This window comes from Chelonoidis abingdonii, chromosome 23 (genome assembly GCF_003597395.2).
Source record: "Chelonoidis abingdonii isolate Lonesome George chromosome 23, CheloAbing_2.0, whole genome shotgun sequence".
In the NCBI taxonomy this organism is placed as follows: domain Eukaryota; kingdom Metazoa; phylum Chordata; order Testudines; family Testudinidae; genus Chelonoidis; species Chelonoidis abingdonii.
In genome coordinates, this window is record NC_133791.1 from 4,953,591 (window position 1) to 4,971,457 (window position 17,867).

Here is a 17,867-nt window from a genome sequence, read left to right on the forward strand (position 1 = left end):
CGCCGAATTAATGTGCTTAGTGTGGCCGCGTGCACTCGACTTTATACAATCTGTTTTATAAAACCGGTTTATGTAAAATCAGAATAATCCCGTAGTGTAGACGTACCCTTAGCTGGATTCACCCAAAGAAGCCGCTTTCTCCCTCCCTCCCTCCCTCCTCCTCCAAAATCTACCTGGAGCTACATACGCTTGGGCTGGCCCTTTATTTCTGGACCAGCCCTGGCATGTATCCACATAAATCCATGGAATGTGAAGAACAGGAAGCGTATGGTAAATCCACCCTTGTTGAGCAACTGTATGACGAAGAGTTTTAAAAGTTACCCATGTCGGTCCCAAGAAATCAGAGAGACGAGGCAGGTGAGGTCATATCTTTTACTGGACCAACTTCAGGTGGTGAAAGAGACAAGCCTTTGAGCTACACAGAGCTCTTCTTCAGGTGGAGAAAGCGTGTCTCCTTCCCCAAGAGAAGCTGGTCCAAACTATCACCTCACCCACCTTGTCTCTCTGAAAGTTGACAAGTGAATTTGTCCTAGCCTCCAGGGTGTTTGCGTCAGTTTCATTCTGACCCCACAATACCAGCTAGCAAGAGCTGCACCTTGGGTGTATTTCAGACAATTGTTTGGTTTTAAGACTGTTTCCTTTAAAGCCTTTATCTTCAGCACATTAGAGTGAATGGAACATTGTGGCCACTCAGTTACGATCCAGTACCTCTCAGCAGTCCAAGAGGCAGCACAGTCTAGTGGTCTGAGCACAACACAGCAAGCCAGGACCTCCCACTTTCCTCTGTGGTCTTGTGCACAGTCACCTCCCAGCTCTGTGCCTCAGTTTCCCTATTTGAGGAATGGGGATAATGCTACTGGCCTACCTCACAGAGAGACCTCCATACCAAACGCTTGCCAAGTGCTGCATGAAGAGATGTGCTAGGCACTTGGATTGTTAGTGCTGAGGTGAAGTGGGCAAGGTGACAGTTCCCTGGGGTTGTCTGGGAAACCAGAATCCCCGGAGAGGGGGAAACAGGCTGTCACAGCCAGCAAATAAATGAACTGCTAACATGGTTGTTTCCACCCCCATGTGTGGGGAAGTTCAGCCCTCCTGAGAAAAGTCACCTGTCTGATGATCTCGCCGACCATCCCTGTCCAGTTCCCGCCAGAGGAGACCACCCCGTAGCGGCCATCTTTCACTACCGTCACTTTGTAGTTGAAGTGCAGCATCTTGGCGAGCGCGTCCAGCAGATCTAGACAGTAGCCCTCCAGCTCTGTGCCTCTTGCCATCGCATAGGGGTCTTCCTGCACGCAACGGGGGAGGAGGATGTTTGAAACCAGACAGTTCCACCATCACCAACCAAAGACCGGCTGTGAGATCCCTCCCCATTTCACCAGCCTCCACCCCTTCAGCCTGCCAAACCCCCATGAGATGGAGACCTGCAGATGCAAGGCCTAGTGGTAGAACCCAGGATTTAGCTGTAGTGTTTCCAGGGCCTGGAAATCTGCTCCCCGGGAGCCTCCCCACACACCTCCTCCCCAGTAAGAGATGCTAACAGTCACTCATTCACGTGAAATGTGGAGTTCATCACCAGCCCCTGTATGGGACTCCCCCACTCTTAAAGCAAAGTGGCCTCATTTTTGACCACTTAGGCTTTCGTTTGCTTTTCAAATAATCTGTTTCTCGCTTTTGAGTCTCCCGGCAGTGCTGAGCAACAAGTCTGGGCACTACTGACTTTCGCTGCGAGACACGAGCAATTCCTGCTGTGCTCAACAGGTGTTGGCCATGTCTAGCTGGGAACAGGCCTGGCTCTCAAGATAAAACATGTCCGTAAGAAGCATCCACCCAACCCTCCTGCTGGATTGGGCCTGTTCTGGCCTGGAAGCCACCAGTCACCGTTACCTCCAGCCTGTGCTAGCTGTACCTGAGCACCCTAGGAAGGCTCACTGAAAGCAGACAGAGGAAGGGAGTTTGGACTCAAAAACAGACAAAGCCACATGCAAGCCTAGGGATGGGACGAAGAGACTCTGTTACCCCAGCCACTAGCAGCAACACCCTCCTTGGCCTTACCAGGATTGTTGTGACAGTCAGCGTCCGAGGCTCCGTTGCCCCTTTTCCTTCCTCATCGCTGTCCTGCAGTGCAAAGCATTCAAGGTGAGCAGCTGGATCTCAGCCATGAAGGGTGTCCACTCAGCCCGACCAATTGTTATTCGTATTGTACCTTGGGACCCAGTCATGGACAAGACCCCATAGTGCAAGGTGCTGTACAAACACAGTACACAGACAGTCTCTGTCCCAAGGGCCTTACCATCCTTAAGAGACCTGCATTCTATTCTCAGCTCTGCCACTGGCCTGCTGGGTGACCTCTCTGTGCCTCAGTTTCCCCACCTGTAAAATGGGGACAGTGATACTGACCTCCTTCATAAAGCACTTTGAGATCCACCAATAAAAAGTGCTGCATCAAAGCCAGACACTTACCAATACGGCCCTGCAAAGCACTGGATAAATACCCTCTACCCCCACAAGAGGCCATTTAATATCATTATTCCCCACATGACAGATGGGGAAACAGAGGCATATGGAGATGCCAAGGCCAGAGGAAAAGCGAAGTGTCTCCTTTCAAGGTGCTCGGCGTGGAGATGGGAGAAAGGGCTCTGTCATAAACAGATAGCTAAGGGTTAATGTTTCTTTTACCTGTAAAGGGTTAACAAAGGGAACCAAACACCTGACCAGAGGACCAATCAGGAAACCAGATTTTTCAAACTCAGGGGGATATTTTTGGGGTGTTGTCTCTTTTGTCAGTGTCTCGGCTCTAGTGCTCTCTCGCTCTGAGAGATGATCTCTCTTACCTTCAGCTTTTCTAATCTTCTGTTTCCAAGTGTAAGCTACAAAAAAGGTAGAAGACAATCTAGGTTTTTATAATTGTTTTTGTTATTTACATTGTGCTGTAGTTTGCTGGAAATGTTTTAAATTTGTATATCTTTTTGGATAAAGGCCTGTTTATTCATTTTTTCTTTTAGCAATTGACTCTGTATTTGTCAACCTTGATACAGAGATATTTTTTGTCTTTTTCTTTCTTTTATTATAATAGCTTCTTTTTAAGATCTGTTGGATTTTTCTACGTTAGAACTCACCCAGGGAATTGAGAAAGCATGAAGTGGGGAGGAAGGAGACAGGGGACGGGGGAGGGGAAAAACTCTCCTCTGTGCTTTAACTTCTCCTAGTGCTCACCAGGGGCGGGAAGAAGCTAAGGGGGAGGAGGAGAGAGAATCTTTTCTGTTTTCCTTGTCTTTGGGTTTGTCTCCTTTTGTGGAAGAGAGGAGACATGGCTTCTTGGTATTGTGATGTAAGAGTTGTCAGTAGCTCTCAGATTAGCAGAGAGGAAATTCTGGGTGGGAGAGAGGTGGGGGGAATGGTTTATTTCCCTTTATTAGGAGACTCAGGGTATCTGAGTCTTGGGGTCCCACAGGGAAGTTTTGGGGGACCCAAGTGTACCAGGCACTGAAATTCCTGGTTGGTGGCAGCGCTATCAGATCTAAGCTGGTAATTAAGCTTGGAGGGTTCATGCTAGCATCTTATTTTCTGAACTCAAAGGTTCAGATCTGAGTAGGAAAGCTATGATAGGCTTGATCCAGCAAAGCAGGCTCATTGCCGCTTTCTGCACTGGGACTCCGGGGCAAACGCATCTCACAGGCATGTGTTAAATGGCTCTAATAATGGCAGACCCACCGCTGGAGTTTACCCGATTCACATGCTAAACACCTGGCAAGGTCCTCTGAGCCCTTCCTGCTGGCACAGGCAGGCACCTCGCAGCATCAGAATGCCACGCCTCCAAAGTACTAGGTTTTGCAGCAATCCACTTGCCACATGGTTCTGCAGGAGCACAGGCCCTGTTCCTCCAGTGCAGTCCCCCAGAAGTCTGAGCACCAGGGGGCCATATTCAGGGCAGCCAGCACTGAATGTCTAGACTTAAAGGGCCAGATTCTCAGCTGGTGTAAGTTGGCACAACCCCACTCCAGTCAACGAAGCCACACTGCTTTTCACCTGCTGCGGAGCGGGCCCAGCGATGCCTCCCCCTCCCCCTTGACTCCGTCACCTGTCACTTGCTCCCCAACGGTAATTAATAAATCACAACCATTTACTTTATCTCATGTTACCAACATATTTTACCCAAACAAAAATCACTTTCAATGTTGTCTCACTTCTTGGGATACACAGCACATACACATTCTTTCAAAAACGATCAATTTACGCTGCAGACAAAACAGCTGGAAGCCAATTAAGGCCTCATTAGAGCTCACTTCCAGGAGGCACAGAACAGCAGGGAGCATTAGATAAGGGGGAGGCAAGGAAAGTACAGATTCAGTTCTGCACGGAGCACAGAACAGCGTTTTCCTACCTTCACGGCCCTCACACAGCCATCCTGTCAAGGTGTAAGGGCCAGAACCTGACCTGTTCTAAAACTCTTCTGAGCTTTGCCTGAAAACAGTCCAGGTTCTACATGACTTGTTTACATCTGTATTGCTGCCCCCCAAAAAACCAAGCGCTACTATTTTTGCAGGAGGTGCAACAGAAAAAAGGGGTCTGATCTCTCAGGGTATTGAGTGCCCCTGGCATGGAAGGAGCTGGGTACCTCCCAGAATCAGGTCCTGAGTTGAGGGCCATCTGTCAACAGTTAACTAAGACGCTGTTCTAGAAGCGATGGTGCCACTGCCCCCTAGCACAAAGCTGTAAACGTCTGACGAGCTGCGTTCAGTCCAGTTCCATTTAAAGAACTGAATGAGTGGAAGTGACAAAAATTTGCCCAACAGGAAGAGTCGCGTTGATAGGGGAGGAAATAAGTGACCCTGCAAGAAGCTGAAGTACTTATTTTTTTTATCAGCAATCCAGTAACTGAATCAATCTGTTTATCTGCCTGCCTCCCTACCAGACGCAGCACAGTCTGGTGGATAGAGCACCAGCATGGGATTTGGGCCATGTCTTTACTGCAAAGAAGTCCCCCGAACCGTACGGCAACTGCCACGGGCTTGCAAGGCTTATGCTACAAGGCTAAAAATAGCAGTGTACATGTTCCTGCTGAAGCTGGTGCCTGAGCTCCAAAATCCACCCCCTTTGCTGGATTCCAGAGCCGCCTCCAGCCAGAATGGGAGCAACCACACTGCTATGTTTAGCCGCAGAGTGCCAGCCAGAGCCAGCTGCCCCAGGCGCAGACTGACTGACACAAGGGGTTGTTTCTTTGGAATGTAGCCGTAATCCAGGAGAGCTGGGTTCTGTTCCCCACTCTGCCCTGCTGTGTAACCTTGGATAAATCACTTCCCCTCTCCGTGCCACTGTTTCCCCTCCCTCCCTTTGTGCATACAGTACCATGCACAACGGAATCCCTAGCTTGGCTTGGGCCTCTAGACACTACCTAATATCAATATAATATAGGGTATGTGTACCCGGCAGTTGGACTCAGGTAGATATATCCGTGCTAGCTTGAATCTGGCTGGCGCGACGCAAATAGCACTGAAGGCCTGACAGCGCGGACCCTGGCTCAGACCAGGAATGCAAGTGTGTACCCGGAGTTCCAGGCAGGTTCAGGCAGCACATGCCATCATGTCTTCATTGCCAACCTGAGCCAGATCACAGCTAGCATGGGGATGCCTACCCTAGCTGCTATCAGACCTGCAGGCTTGGTAGGATTAGATTTAATTAGTAAACATCCTTTAATTGCCTATTTCTTCCTTCATGCAAAAACCTGAGGCACTGTCTCCCCTTTCCCGAGTTATTGTTAATTGAAATTATTGGCAGTTAAAACACAACTTGAGGGCTAAGAACAAGGATTTTGTGCGTGTCTGGCTAAAAAAGCAGCATTCCATCATGCTGAAAAAACAGACTATCCAGCGTTCGTTATGACCCTCTGTGAGGAGTTTATTTCTGTCGTCCTGAAATAATAATAGCTGATGGTAGGTTTTTCCTTGAGGCTTATTTGGCTTATTTTGATACAGCAAAAAATTTAAATCCATTTAAAACACACACACAAACAGATGTCATTAACCATGAAAATTCATTACAAAAATAAATCCTTCCTGAGCGAACTTTATGCACTGAAAACACTAACACCAACAACCCACTCTGGAGTGAAACAGGCCTTTTCACATGAACATTCGCAGCTGTGTATTAACGAACTTTGACGTACCTTACTGACAGCGTTTCTGGTCTCGATAGCTCCTGCAAATACAAACAAGAGGTTTCTGGTGAAACCTGATCATTTCCTAGGGGGGCATTCGATCCAGGGAATGAATCTACTTGACTTCAGGGGGCTCTGTATCAAGCTCAGAGTTTGGCTTCATGACACCTGATGGGTTTATTCTGTGTGCTCCCTTGTTCCCATCACACAGTTAGTGGGCAGCAAATACCTACAGATACATGTGGCCAAATGCCACAATCCCAGCTGCCACCGGCACAGAAAGCCCTAAATGTTTCGCTCCAGGAAAGGGTGCTCAGGGACTTCACCTGCATCCCTACCGGAAAGCTCTGTCGCAGCTGATAGCGATGGAGACACGTTCCCTAGTGTTTCTGAATCATCTTCCCTATGGAATTCTGTAGGGGGAGGGAGGGAGTTATTAAAAAAACCCACCCAGACATCAGAGCGAGGCTCCCATGCTCTCCAGTTGTACAAGGCCAGGGCAGCAGAAGGCACCCAGCCATGCAGCCACCAGGAGGGCAGACAGGAATTATTCCCTGCCACACCCCATTGTGAAGAGTCCACTGGCCCTGGCGTAGCATGCAGGGCGCTGGGAAGATGAAGTGTCTTTGAAAAGAGAGTGAAATGAAGACAGACACCCCACTGGGGAGAGAGAAGAACAGACTCCAGCCTGAGCTGTGCCTCACTGTGCTACCCTTGGGAGCACATAGAACAAAATGCCAATTACTGCTGCAGGAGTTGCGTCTGGTGCGTGACCGCACGGCCTAGTGGCAGGGACTCAGGACACCAGGGCTCTATTCTTGGCTCTGCAACTGGCCTGCTGGGTGATATTGGGCAAGGCATTTCCCTGCCCTGTGCCTCAGTTTCCCCATCTGTGAAATGGAGACAACGATCCTGCCCTCTATGGTAAAGTTCTTTGAGAGCTGTGGCTGAGATTATTAAAGCTTAAAGCTGGACACTATTATTAGTGGAGGGATCAGGACTCCTGGGTTCTATTCCCAGCTCTACCACATGGCCTTGAAAAAGTCCCTTTGAGCCTCAGCTTCTGCATCTGCAAAAGTCCAGCTAATACTCACCTCCCGCCCCAGATTGCAGGGCTAAATGGAAGTGCTTGGAGGTGCTGGACTAAAAGAGCGAACAGTCCAGAGCATCGTTTACTAGCTGCACAGACTCAGTTTTCCATGGGAAAACACAAGCCTGTGTTTTGGGACGAGAGAGATACTGACCTACCAGCCTGCAAAGCCAAACCCCAAGCAGAATTCAGAGCACTTCCAAATGGAAGCTGCTGGGCTCTTTCATTTAACAAAGGTTCATCAGTTTTGCCTCTTCTCTTCTCAGGCTGAACTCTGGCTTTCTCCAGGGAGCTGAACCTCCTCAAAGGAGCTTGCTTGTTGTTTCAGAAGTTAGAGCCAGCATGAGTTCCTTTGGGCTCCTTTTTGAAGAGTTTCTTGGAACTCTTGAAAGAAAACAAGTGTCTGTATTGAAGTATTCGGGCCTCCCGCAGCGGCGCTGCATGGGGCCGGCCAAAGCCTCACTGTCAGAGCCGCATCCAGCTCTCACCGTGTGCAAGGACTGTAAATAACCGAGCAGGGTAGCACTTGCTCCAGGCCCCGACAGCGCCATCTGCACCCAAATCCACGGCCGGCCCTTGGTGAGACTCCAAGGACACAGCACAAAATGAAGGGGGGAAACAAAGGGGAGCTGTGAGCCACCCAGCCACAGAGCAACCGGTGCTTGGGAGGGCTGAAGTGCTCCCTACCCCTTCGACAGCAACAGGCTCTGCTACAGGGCCAAACCATCACAGCCATTTCCCGCACCTGCGGCGAGGGTGCAAGCCACGGAATGAGACGTGGGTTCAGATTTAGCAGGCTGTAAAGGGTAGGAGCTCTTGGGGCCAAGCCCATCTCCAGGGTACCTAGGAGAGGCAGGGAGCAGAGGAAGGGGCAGGATGAGGGACTGCACTGCAGAGGGGACATGTTCAGCCCCCAGGAGTGGTCTGGGCCTTGTGTGCCACTGGAGGGGGACTGTGATGGGCACTGACTGTGCATTTAAGGAACAGCACAGCCAGCAGTGCCTTTGTCCGCCCCCCTCTGTGCCCCTGAACTCGAGCTTTTCCCAGCGGCAAGAGGCCATCTCAGCTTCCTCAGCAACAGACCTGAGATCTGAGAACTGCAGGTCTCGTATTCTCAGCCCTTACCCTGTCTGGTCGATATGTCACATGGCACAAGGGGCCTGTCAGAGGAGACCTTAGCCCAGGGCTTCTCCGTTCTGCACGGGCAGTAAGAGACTCTGCACCACTGTTCAGAATAGGGGGCTTGACCCAATTTCCTGCCCCCTCCCTGCTTGCCTAGAGCTTGTTACTGAAGCGGAAGACACGGGAGAACCTAGGAAGTGGAAGGAACCTGAGCAGCTGAACAGCCTGGCTGTGCCATCAGCTCCCTTGGCTACACAAGCCCTCTGAGCAGAGGAGAGCAAACTGGCTCCTTGTGCAGAGGGCTGAGGGAGAGGTGAACCTATCCGTTCCTCACTGGGCCAAGCCCCTGCCAAGCCCCTGTTGCTATCTGTGGATAGCACTGGGGGAATGCAGCATCAATTATTCACAAACCAATCAGGGCTTTTCTCTCCCACAAACACCTCCCTGGAGCCCCCGCGTTCCCTCAGGGACACACTATGCCAGGGAGACCTGTCAGAGCCACTGGTTTCACACTTCTCTTCCAAGATGCTAATAAATTACATGAACACACCACTGGCAAGGGGCAGTTAGAGTGGGGAATTCTGGGGAGATTTTAGCTACGGACACCTCACTGATGGGGTTTGGCAAAACCCAGCCTCCCTTCCCAGTTCTCTCCAGCCATAGTTTGCCTCCTGGCCCCACTCATCCTCTCTGCAACCAAAATGGAGTCAGGAGACTCAGCCACATGTCTTCTAACCTGGTGAGAGCACGGTTACAAGCTGCAGCTAAAGCCTTGGACAGAGCAGACTCCACAAGGGACAGTCCCTTATGCTCCCATCAGTGAGGGAGTTGCACAAGTGACCGCATCCCAAGGCAGAGCAAGAATATGTCTACATGGTCCCTACCACTTCTGGGGCAGACTTTGCTCTCACCTGCCAGGCGCGATCCTCGCAGGAGCAGCAGACCCATCATCACACACAAAGCCAAGCGAAAAGCTTCCTCCATTAGGGAGGAAACAGCTGGTTCTCAGAGGGAGCCCTGCTACAGACAAAAGGAAGGTAGGATAATGTCAGTTTCACAGTTCATTAGAGTTGGGTAAATGTCACCGCATCTCAGATTTTCTGCATCGTATTTTTAAAAATCTCTGATTCAAAGGGAGGTCTCCAGGTGAAAGTACGACAGCTTACGGAACATAGACATAACCAATACGCCTGTCTAGGCACCTCAGTGATGGGTCACCAGTGCATTTCACTGCAGCAAAAGGGGCAGGCCACACCACAGCAGGGCTTTCTCCAGTCAGTTCTTGCATCAGTGAGAAGGGGAAACGGGAGGACCTACATTTCCTCCACTGTGGCAATCAGTGTGCCAGAGGCAGAAGGGAAGTGACTGCAGATGGGTGTGGTGGGGAAGCAATGCTCCTCATAAGCCTGCTTGGGCTGGCAGGGAGAAGAAAGGAGAGTGAGTGCAGAGCAGCTGGACGCAGGCCAACCACTGAAATCTTGCTGGTTTGTGCTGCAGCCTGAGTCGCAATTAGGGCAGGATAAACAACAAAAAAAGGGGGATTTGTTTTCTGGGAAAAGAGTCAGAATTACAAGTGTCAGCTTGATGCAAAACTTTTCAGGGATTTTTCACCACAATCCTTTGAAGTGAAACATATTCATTCTGCACCAAACAACAGTGAACAAATTTCATTTTGAATTGTTTCCTCACAAAACTGGAAACGTTAGAACGTTATGAAATGATTTTTTTTTACAGAAGTTTTCCTATAGTTTGAAAAGCCGTTTGTCATTGAAAAACTCGGATGAAAAATTTGCAACGAGCTGTAATTGCAAAGACAGATGCAATGGTGCTGTATTATGCCAAGTCACATGGACCATTGCAACAGCCTCTATTCCCTCTACTGCCATAGCAGGAAACCACAAAGCCAGTGCCTGCCCCAGAAAGCTCACACTCCAGATTATACCGGAGAGAGGGCAAGGTGCTGTAACTTTGGAAACGACTCGCTCCCTTAGTGGTTTGAGCAGAAACGGCTGGTTAAGAGACACGGCAAGGGGAGGGATCTCTGGTTCCCGTCCACAGAAAATAGGGCAGAGCAGCGAGCTAAGGCCAATTTTTTCAGAAGCATTTTTTTATTTTGAGGGCTCAGTTTGGTGCATTTTAAAGGGCGTGATCTGCAGACAATGGTGCACCTGCCCTCTGGAGCTCAGGACCCCTGGTGGTGCCACACACAGGGCACTCAGTATCCAAGCACCTAAAATGACTAGCCACTTAAAAATCTGAACACACTTTTCCAAGGCCCTGCTCACACTGCTGAGTTACCAGGGCACAGTTTGGTAGCATCAGCAGCCTGTGGGGTTCCCACCACCATCACCTCAGATCTTGCTGGAGAGGGTAGATGGAATTCTCTGGCCCTGACACACAGCCCAGGCCTCCTCTCTGGGGAGAAAAATAGGTTTTTCCCCCAAAGCTCATTCTCTCTAAAACCCCACCTCACTGGCTGAATGAACTGGGTCTGCACAGCCTCCCAGATCAGCACCTGGCCCCCCTATCCCTAGTTCAACTCTTAGCCCAGGGAAGAGACCTGTGTCTCAAATTTGCCTTGCTCCAAACAGCTCACCTCCTTTTTCAACTGAACAGACAGACAGCAGTTCCTCGTGTTTGAATGCTGGGCTCAGGACTCATAGGCAGTTCACACAGGTCAGATCTTGAGAGAGGGCTGGATCCAGGGAGGTGCTGAGTGGCTTCAGTTCCCATTAACAGAGGCACTTAGCACCACTCAGGATCCAGTCCAGAGAGACTGTCAGCTTAGCAGCCAAGAGGATCCCAGCAGGTCTTGGTGCTAGACAGACTCACAAAGCTCCCACAGCTATTGCCCTAGTGTGGGAACTCAGTAGGGGAAGGGACCCAGGGCTAAAACAACAAATTCAGTCCTCAAGTACTAGCAGCTGGAGAGCTCCCACAGTGGCTCATTCAGCACCTGTGCTTCTCAAACTGCCTCTTAAATGCTTCCATTTTTCCTCCCAGCTCTGGTGGAGCTCACCCCCAGCCCAGGATCCCACACACACTCTCGACAATACAAAGACACGGTTGTTTCCCTAGCGGATTCTCTCTGGGTTTTCCTCCTCCCCTCCAAAGAGAACAAGAGGAGTTGAAAGAAACCAAAGCTGATGCAAAAGCAGCCCTTTGGGAGTAAACATTACAGCTGCCCTTCTTCATAAAGAGACTTCAAAAGTGGGGTTTTATTGTTAAAATCTCAAAGGAAGGGGCCAGAATTCAGTCTGGGGTTCACACCTGAGTTTCTGGAAAATCACTGCAGGGTGGAGACTGATTAGCAGCTGCAGTTAGCAGTTGCCAGAACACCAGGTAAATCAACCACCACTGCACATAAGGGAAAACAGCCCCTCCCTTCCCCCATGTTACACTGCAAATTGAGCTCTCGGCCCTTTACAACACAGCACATACAGCAAAGTCCTGGATTTATTTCTATATTTCCACACACACCTCGCCTCAAGGAATAAACTGGATTTGCGCTGGCAGTGAATTGCCTGTGCCAGCCATAAGGCAAACAGCCTGGTGAAATGCTGGTTAGCAGGAACAGATTCCAGGTGCTTACACTCAGGGATAAAACCCGGGAAGGCCAGGCAAACATGTGTCATGCTCCACTAGGAAACAGTGTGTGACATGGTCCCAGTAAGCTCAGGCACAAGGGGAAGGAAAGCCCCAAGGGGTTTCAGGGCATCCCAGTCTATAGAAAGCTAGAGAGGGGTTGGAGCGACACAGCTCTAGGGCATGGTGGCTTGCAGTTAGCATGGGAGAGGGCTAGTCACTTCACTAAAGCAGGAGGGGAGACAAGCAGAGCTGGAACGCAATCTTCAGGGGCTCTCGCCTTCTACAAAAAGTTAACAAACACCAACGCTGCCAGTATTACCAGCTCCACCATTTGCAGCGTTCTTGCAAATTGCCATGCTCACTGCCAAGTCCAGCTGGCAGGATAGAGGAGCCCAGCGGACGAAGCTGAACAGACAGTGGTTAGCAAACAGCCAGCTCACATATGCCCTTTCAGCTAAACAAGAAGAGGAGCAGTTCAAGGTAGCATCTCACTTACAGCGTTTGCCTTTGCCTCTCCTAAGCTGGTTTGTCGGCCGTGGGACCTCAGCAGAAACGACTCTGAGCTGGGATAAATCGAATACGCAGGCTGGCTCACCCCTTCCCCTAGATAAAGAGTCGGACTCAGGTAGGAGGAGCCAGGCGAAGGGAACTCCAGCAGGGAGAGTGCTGGCTATTGGCAACAAGAGCCCCTTGCTGCTGGGAGGGAGAGAGGTGGCTCAGCCCCGTCCCCCACGCAGTGTCATACCAACAAAGCGGAGGCTGAGAAGCAGCGTGCTCCAGCAGGCAAGGTGCTGGGCTCGCACTCAGCAGACTTGGGTTCGGTTCTGGCTCTGCCACTGGCCTGCTGAGCGAGCCTAGGCAAGGCGCTTCCCCCACTCTGTGCCTCAGTTTTCCCTCCTGCTCTTTGGCTGGCTTGTCTCCTTATACAAGTTCATCGGGGCACATCGAAGCCACTAAGGCCTGGTCTACACTACGCGTTTAAATCGATTTAAAGAGCGTTAAATCGATTTAACGCTGTACCCGTCCACACTACAATGCCCTATATATCGATATAAAGGGCTCTTTAAATCGATTTCTGTACTCCTCCCCGACGAGAGGAGTAGTGCTAAATTCGATATTAACATATCGGATTACGGTTAGTGTGGACGGAAATCGACGTTATTGGCCTCCGGGCGGTATCCCACAGTGCACCAGCTGACCGTTGGACACATCTACACTCGGATGTGCTAGCAGGTAAACAGAAAGACCCGAATTTTGAATTACTTTCCTGTTTGCCAGCGTGACTCTGACTTCACACGGGTAGCATGCAGTCTCAATCAAAAAGAGCTCCAGCATGACCTACGGGAGATACCTAGACTGATCCTGTATGGGAGACCAACTGTTGTATCAAGCTCCTTAAGAACACAAATGCCAAAGCTGTGAAAAAAAAATCTCCAGGTTACACACGTGCTGACAAGCGTACGGAAAGCCAGCACTCAATGGGACACTCATGGATGAGGTACTGAGACTCCAGCTATCCCAGTCCACAGCATCTGAAAGTATTTCATTTTGGCTGACTCCAAGTTGTAGTTCAAAACACAGGTCTGGCTGGTTCAGGGAATAGCTCCTCATTTTCTCCCCCCCGCCACCACGTGAAAGAAAGGGAAAGACATCATTTCTTGAATTCCTTTCAATGTCCCCCTATGTTATGAATGCGCTGTAGAGCATGCTGCAGCATGAAGAGCAGTGTCCGCACTCTCCCTTCGCCTCCATGGAGACGTCAATAGGACTAGTAACCGCCTCATGAGTACTAACATTTGACATCGAGCAACATTGCTGGTTACTCCATAATTAGACAGAAGGCTAATAACCAGAAAGAAAGAACTTCCATTAGCAACTGGGCTTAGCCCCCTCCCTTTCCTGTGTAAAAAAAGATTCTTACTCCTGGACTGTCAAGCAGCAGCATGGGGGCTCCTCTCCCCCACACCGCTTAATTCCTGCCTGGACTATCATGCGGGAGGCTGCTCCCTCATTATCCACTCAAACACTCATGTTCTATTCCTGCATTTCTTTATTATTCTATGACACAAATGTGCAGAACACTCCACTTAGCAGAAGGCTTGCAGGAGGAAGCAACGGATGGGTTGTCAGGCACCCCCTTGAAATGACACGAGCAACTGTGCTTCATGATTACCACTGTCCTCTAATCACCTGCCCCTTATTTCTAGCGGACGACTCTTTTTTAGAAACCATAAGTGATGATTGCTCAGTCAATTGAAGTCATTCCCAATTCTGCGTTGCGCCCTGCATTTCCCAGCCAGGGCACTCATGAGATAGCAGCGACAGTACAGAGGGGAGAGAAACCTATCTCCTTTGCCAGTTTCTCGAGTAGACAGCTACGATACGACCTTAAACCCTTTCCCTTTCTCGGCCTCAAATCAATTGCAAAAGCAAGTGAATGCTGCTGTGGTAGCGCATGAGATATCGCTCTTCTCCGCGGGGCACCACTGACATACGTGCTGAACAAAAAACAGAAGCCTGAACGGTCCCATGGTTGCGTGCTGCTGTCTTGCCAGTGCAATCCAGCGAAAAAACGCTGCAGAAAGCATTGTCAGCTCGAGTCTTTCTCGGAGAAGGATGATACGACCATCTACCCAGACACCACGCGCGACAATAACTGATTCCACCAGAATTCCAGGGTGGGAGCACTACGGGAAGTACGAGATAGTATGGAAGAGGTACCACAATCTTCAATGCTTCAGAACTCCACATTTTAGCTCGGGACCGCATGGAGCACACGTCAATTACTGTGCCTAGTGTGGCTGCATGAAATCGAATTTATAATATCAGTTTTATAAAACCGATTTTAGCTCATTCGATATTATCCCGTAGTGTAGACGTGGCCTAAAGTTTTAGGCTGGGGCGTCTGATCGGTCTGTTATTCACCACCGTGCGCAGGCCTCCCCACAGCATCAGGACCCTGTTACGCTAGGTGCAAACACAGACACAGTCCCTGTGCTGAAGGGCTTCCAGCGTCAGGCTACAACACGTGGCCTACAAAGCCTGGGGGAGCCAATCAGATGCGTAGAACATACTTCCCAGGATTGAACCTCCTCGTTGCAATAACGTGCCAGGAGACAGGCAAGCTGTCCCACACCAAAGGGCCCACAGCGTTCACAGAGGAGGAGGGGCTGCTCCGAACAGTGAGTTCAGTGTCTTTGAAAAGGAAAAACTGACTTGCAGCAGGCGGGTCTTGCCTCTAGCTTCACATGTTAACAGCCCAAATTTCAGCCACATAAATCACACCCAGACACCAAGGTGACAGTCACTTTAGGAAAACTATAAAATAACAAGCTGATAAAGCAAGGGATGGTTTGCTGGGCGCTCCTTGCTGTGCATCAGGCTACAGGGAGGCCCTCATTACTATCTGAAGCCTTAGTACCCCTCATTAACCAACTGTTTTAGTGAGGAATGAAATTGTTTTTATTAAAGATTTTATTATGATGATATATTAAAAACTGGCAAAATGATTGAGAGTTTGTAGGCGTACTCACCAAAGCGTTTTGAAACATGCTATAAAATATCTGATCACACACAGATTTGTGTGAAATCCTGCCCCTGTCATGTCTCCTTTACCAATTTCCACTTCAGAAAGAGCCCCCTGGAGCACAGCGCTAGCCATGTAGAAACTCTGCTGTGCCCGGTAATGTAGATATATGACCCCTGGACGTTTAAATTGCTACCCACTTGGAGGAACAGAGCCTCCCTTTCATAGGGAACGCAATACAATCTGTGCAACTCACCTTGCAAGGCAGTTGACGTTTGAAGGCTCCAGACCTGGATTAGAAGGCACAATTCCTGCTCCAGGGAGCTGCTGCCCCTTCTGCTGACACCAGGGTCCTGTTCTGACGCCTGTGTCGCTCCTCTGTTGGGTGGTACCGGATGGCCACGGCCTTGCAGGTTGGCTTCCCAGAGGACGATAAATCAGTGCTGTAGAGGCTGAGTGTACGTTACGTATACCTGGCTTTAGTTACACACATACAGCAGAGAGAGAACAGGGCAACCCCTTGTGGTAAGATGAGGCCCTGAAACACAAACCCTTGTATCAGAGGCCCGGTATGAGGCCTAAGGCCTGAACTAAAGTAATGGTCAAGACTTTGCTAACATAAAGCAGAGTTAAGCTGTGAGCTAGAGGCAGGCCCTGCTCACGGAAGCTGGCAAGGAAAGGGCTGATGCTGCAAAAACACACATACCTAAAAAGTATTGGACACTAGAGATATAGTCACGTGCCAGGATGGTACTAGAACACTCCGATACTTGCATGTGCCACACAGATAACAAGGAACAGGCTGACCCATCCTAAAGACGAGGCAAAAGGGTAACACGATGGCTAGAGTCATTTTGTTTGAACCAACATGTACCAGGTGAGAGGTGGCACCTTACTACGTAGAGGGGTTGTACCTCAATGTGTCAGGAGTGAGATGCAACTTGATTGTACCTGTGTATAAGAATTTACCCCCGAGGAGTTGCCTTGTCTGGCCTAGGGGGCAGTGGTGAGTCCCGATACTGACTGAGTCGGTCCATTGTCAGGGAGCACATATCTACTAGCAGAACTATAGACATCTGATCCAGGAAGCTAGAGACTGTGTTTTGTTTGGCAATAAACCTGGCTGGGTGCCTTCGGCATCTGTGGTCATTGGTGGGTTCTCTCGGGCTCTGCTGTGTCAGCGATCTGCACAGAGCCAGGGCAGCACACAGAGGGAACACATCCATGCAGCCAACTGTTATCAACATTGAACAGAGCAGAGGACCACACTGGTGACGTTTGATAACACCCCTTCTTCCAGGAATCTTGGCCCACCACCGTTCTTAGGATGCAACTCAGCCTCCAGCCCTGGCTCTACTCAGAGACCAAGGCAGAGACCAAACTCTCCTCCAGAGCTGCCTCTGCATACACCTTTGCCTAACAGAACTGTCAGTTCAAGGGCATGAGCCAAAACCCACTGAAATCAACGTGAGTCTTTCTAGTCCAGTCTTCACTGGATTTTGGATCTGGCCCTCCATTGAGGAGACCGCGCAAGGAATGACAAGAGACCACGGTGGATGAAGGCAGGGGCAGGGAGAGAAAATGCTCAAATGTTTTCTCATTCTTATGGCTGCAAAGAACCCTGAGAAGCTCCATCAACCATATCTCTCTCTCCTCCTCGCTCCCCTTCAGGGTCAGTCCCCAGCTCCTGTGGTTGGCACGAACACCCTTCCCCTGCAGCTTAGCGTCAAGGCTAATAAGACCATCGCCCCATTTGTTTTCCACTCTGCTACCAGGAATCAAGCAAGAATCCAAGCAATTGTGGAGGTGCGGGGGAATAAGCAGCTTCATGCTGGTTCTTGTGAACATCTTCCGGGCTATAAGAAGATGTAAATTATGTGCAGGATTATGCCCAGCTGGTGGCAAGTGAGGGATGATCAGCTAATAAGTGCAACCAGGGGCTGCTGCGCAAGTTTTGCTCTGCCAGGATCAGTCTTTAAAAATACAATGAAGTGCTCACCATCGGCAACACCAAGCCCTGAGCTACATGAGGGTTTGGACAAAAAACCCTCAGTCAAACTCTGCAGGGTAAATAGCTTGTAATGTGGAAACCCTGGTCCTAGTCGCAGGGGTTCAATGAACTGAGCAGTATGCAAGGCCTCATGGGAAGAACTGAGGACAGGAGAAAACTCTTGCTGTCTCCACACTGGCTGTTGGCTGTTCAACGCAATGCTTTTGCCTTTTCCAGCAAGCTGTAGTGCTGGGTGCATGGAACACCTTACCAAAAGGAGCTAGGAGGGATGAAGAGCCCAGTATTCAGAAGCCTTGCTCTGAAGACCCCACTGCTGTGTCTGGTCCAAATGCCCAGTACGGGTCGGATCACTTGATGATTATCTGTTCTGTTCATT

The 17,867-nt window shown here is 49.9% G+C and overlaps 1 protein-coding gene across 3 annotated transcripts in view; it reads right to left on the reverse strand.

The window, feature by feature from the left end:
* LOC116815447 (putative glutamate receptor) overlaps positions 1–16,096 on the reverse strand; it is a 25,551-nt gene extending 9,455 nt beyond the window's left edge. Inside the window, exons 1-5 of one of the 3 annotated variants that reach the window (XM_032763873.2) lie at positions 15,737–16,096; positions 9,278–9,386; positions 6,164–6,195; positions 2,053–2,115; positions 1,107–1,286 (exon numbers count right to left, since the gene is read on the reverse strand). In XM_032763873.2, the coding sequence (XP_032619764.1) occupies positions 1,107–1,286; positions 2,053–2,115; positions 6,164–6,195; positions 9,278–9,350 (348 nt within the window). In that variant the 5' untranslated portion in view covers positions 9,351–9,386; positions 15,737–16,096. Of the gene's footprint in view, positions 1–1,106; positions 1,287–2,052; positions 2,116–6,163; positions 6,196–9,277; positions 9,387–12,450; positions 12,539–15,736 lie in introns of those variants that run through there. The other 2 variants (XM_032763871.2, XM_032763872.2) reach the window with 2 other exon arrangements.
* Between the last annotated feature and the right edge of the window lie 1,771 nt (positions 16,097–17,867).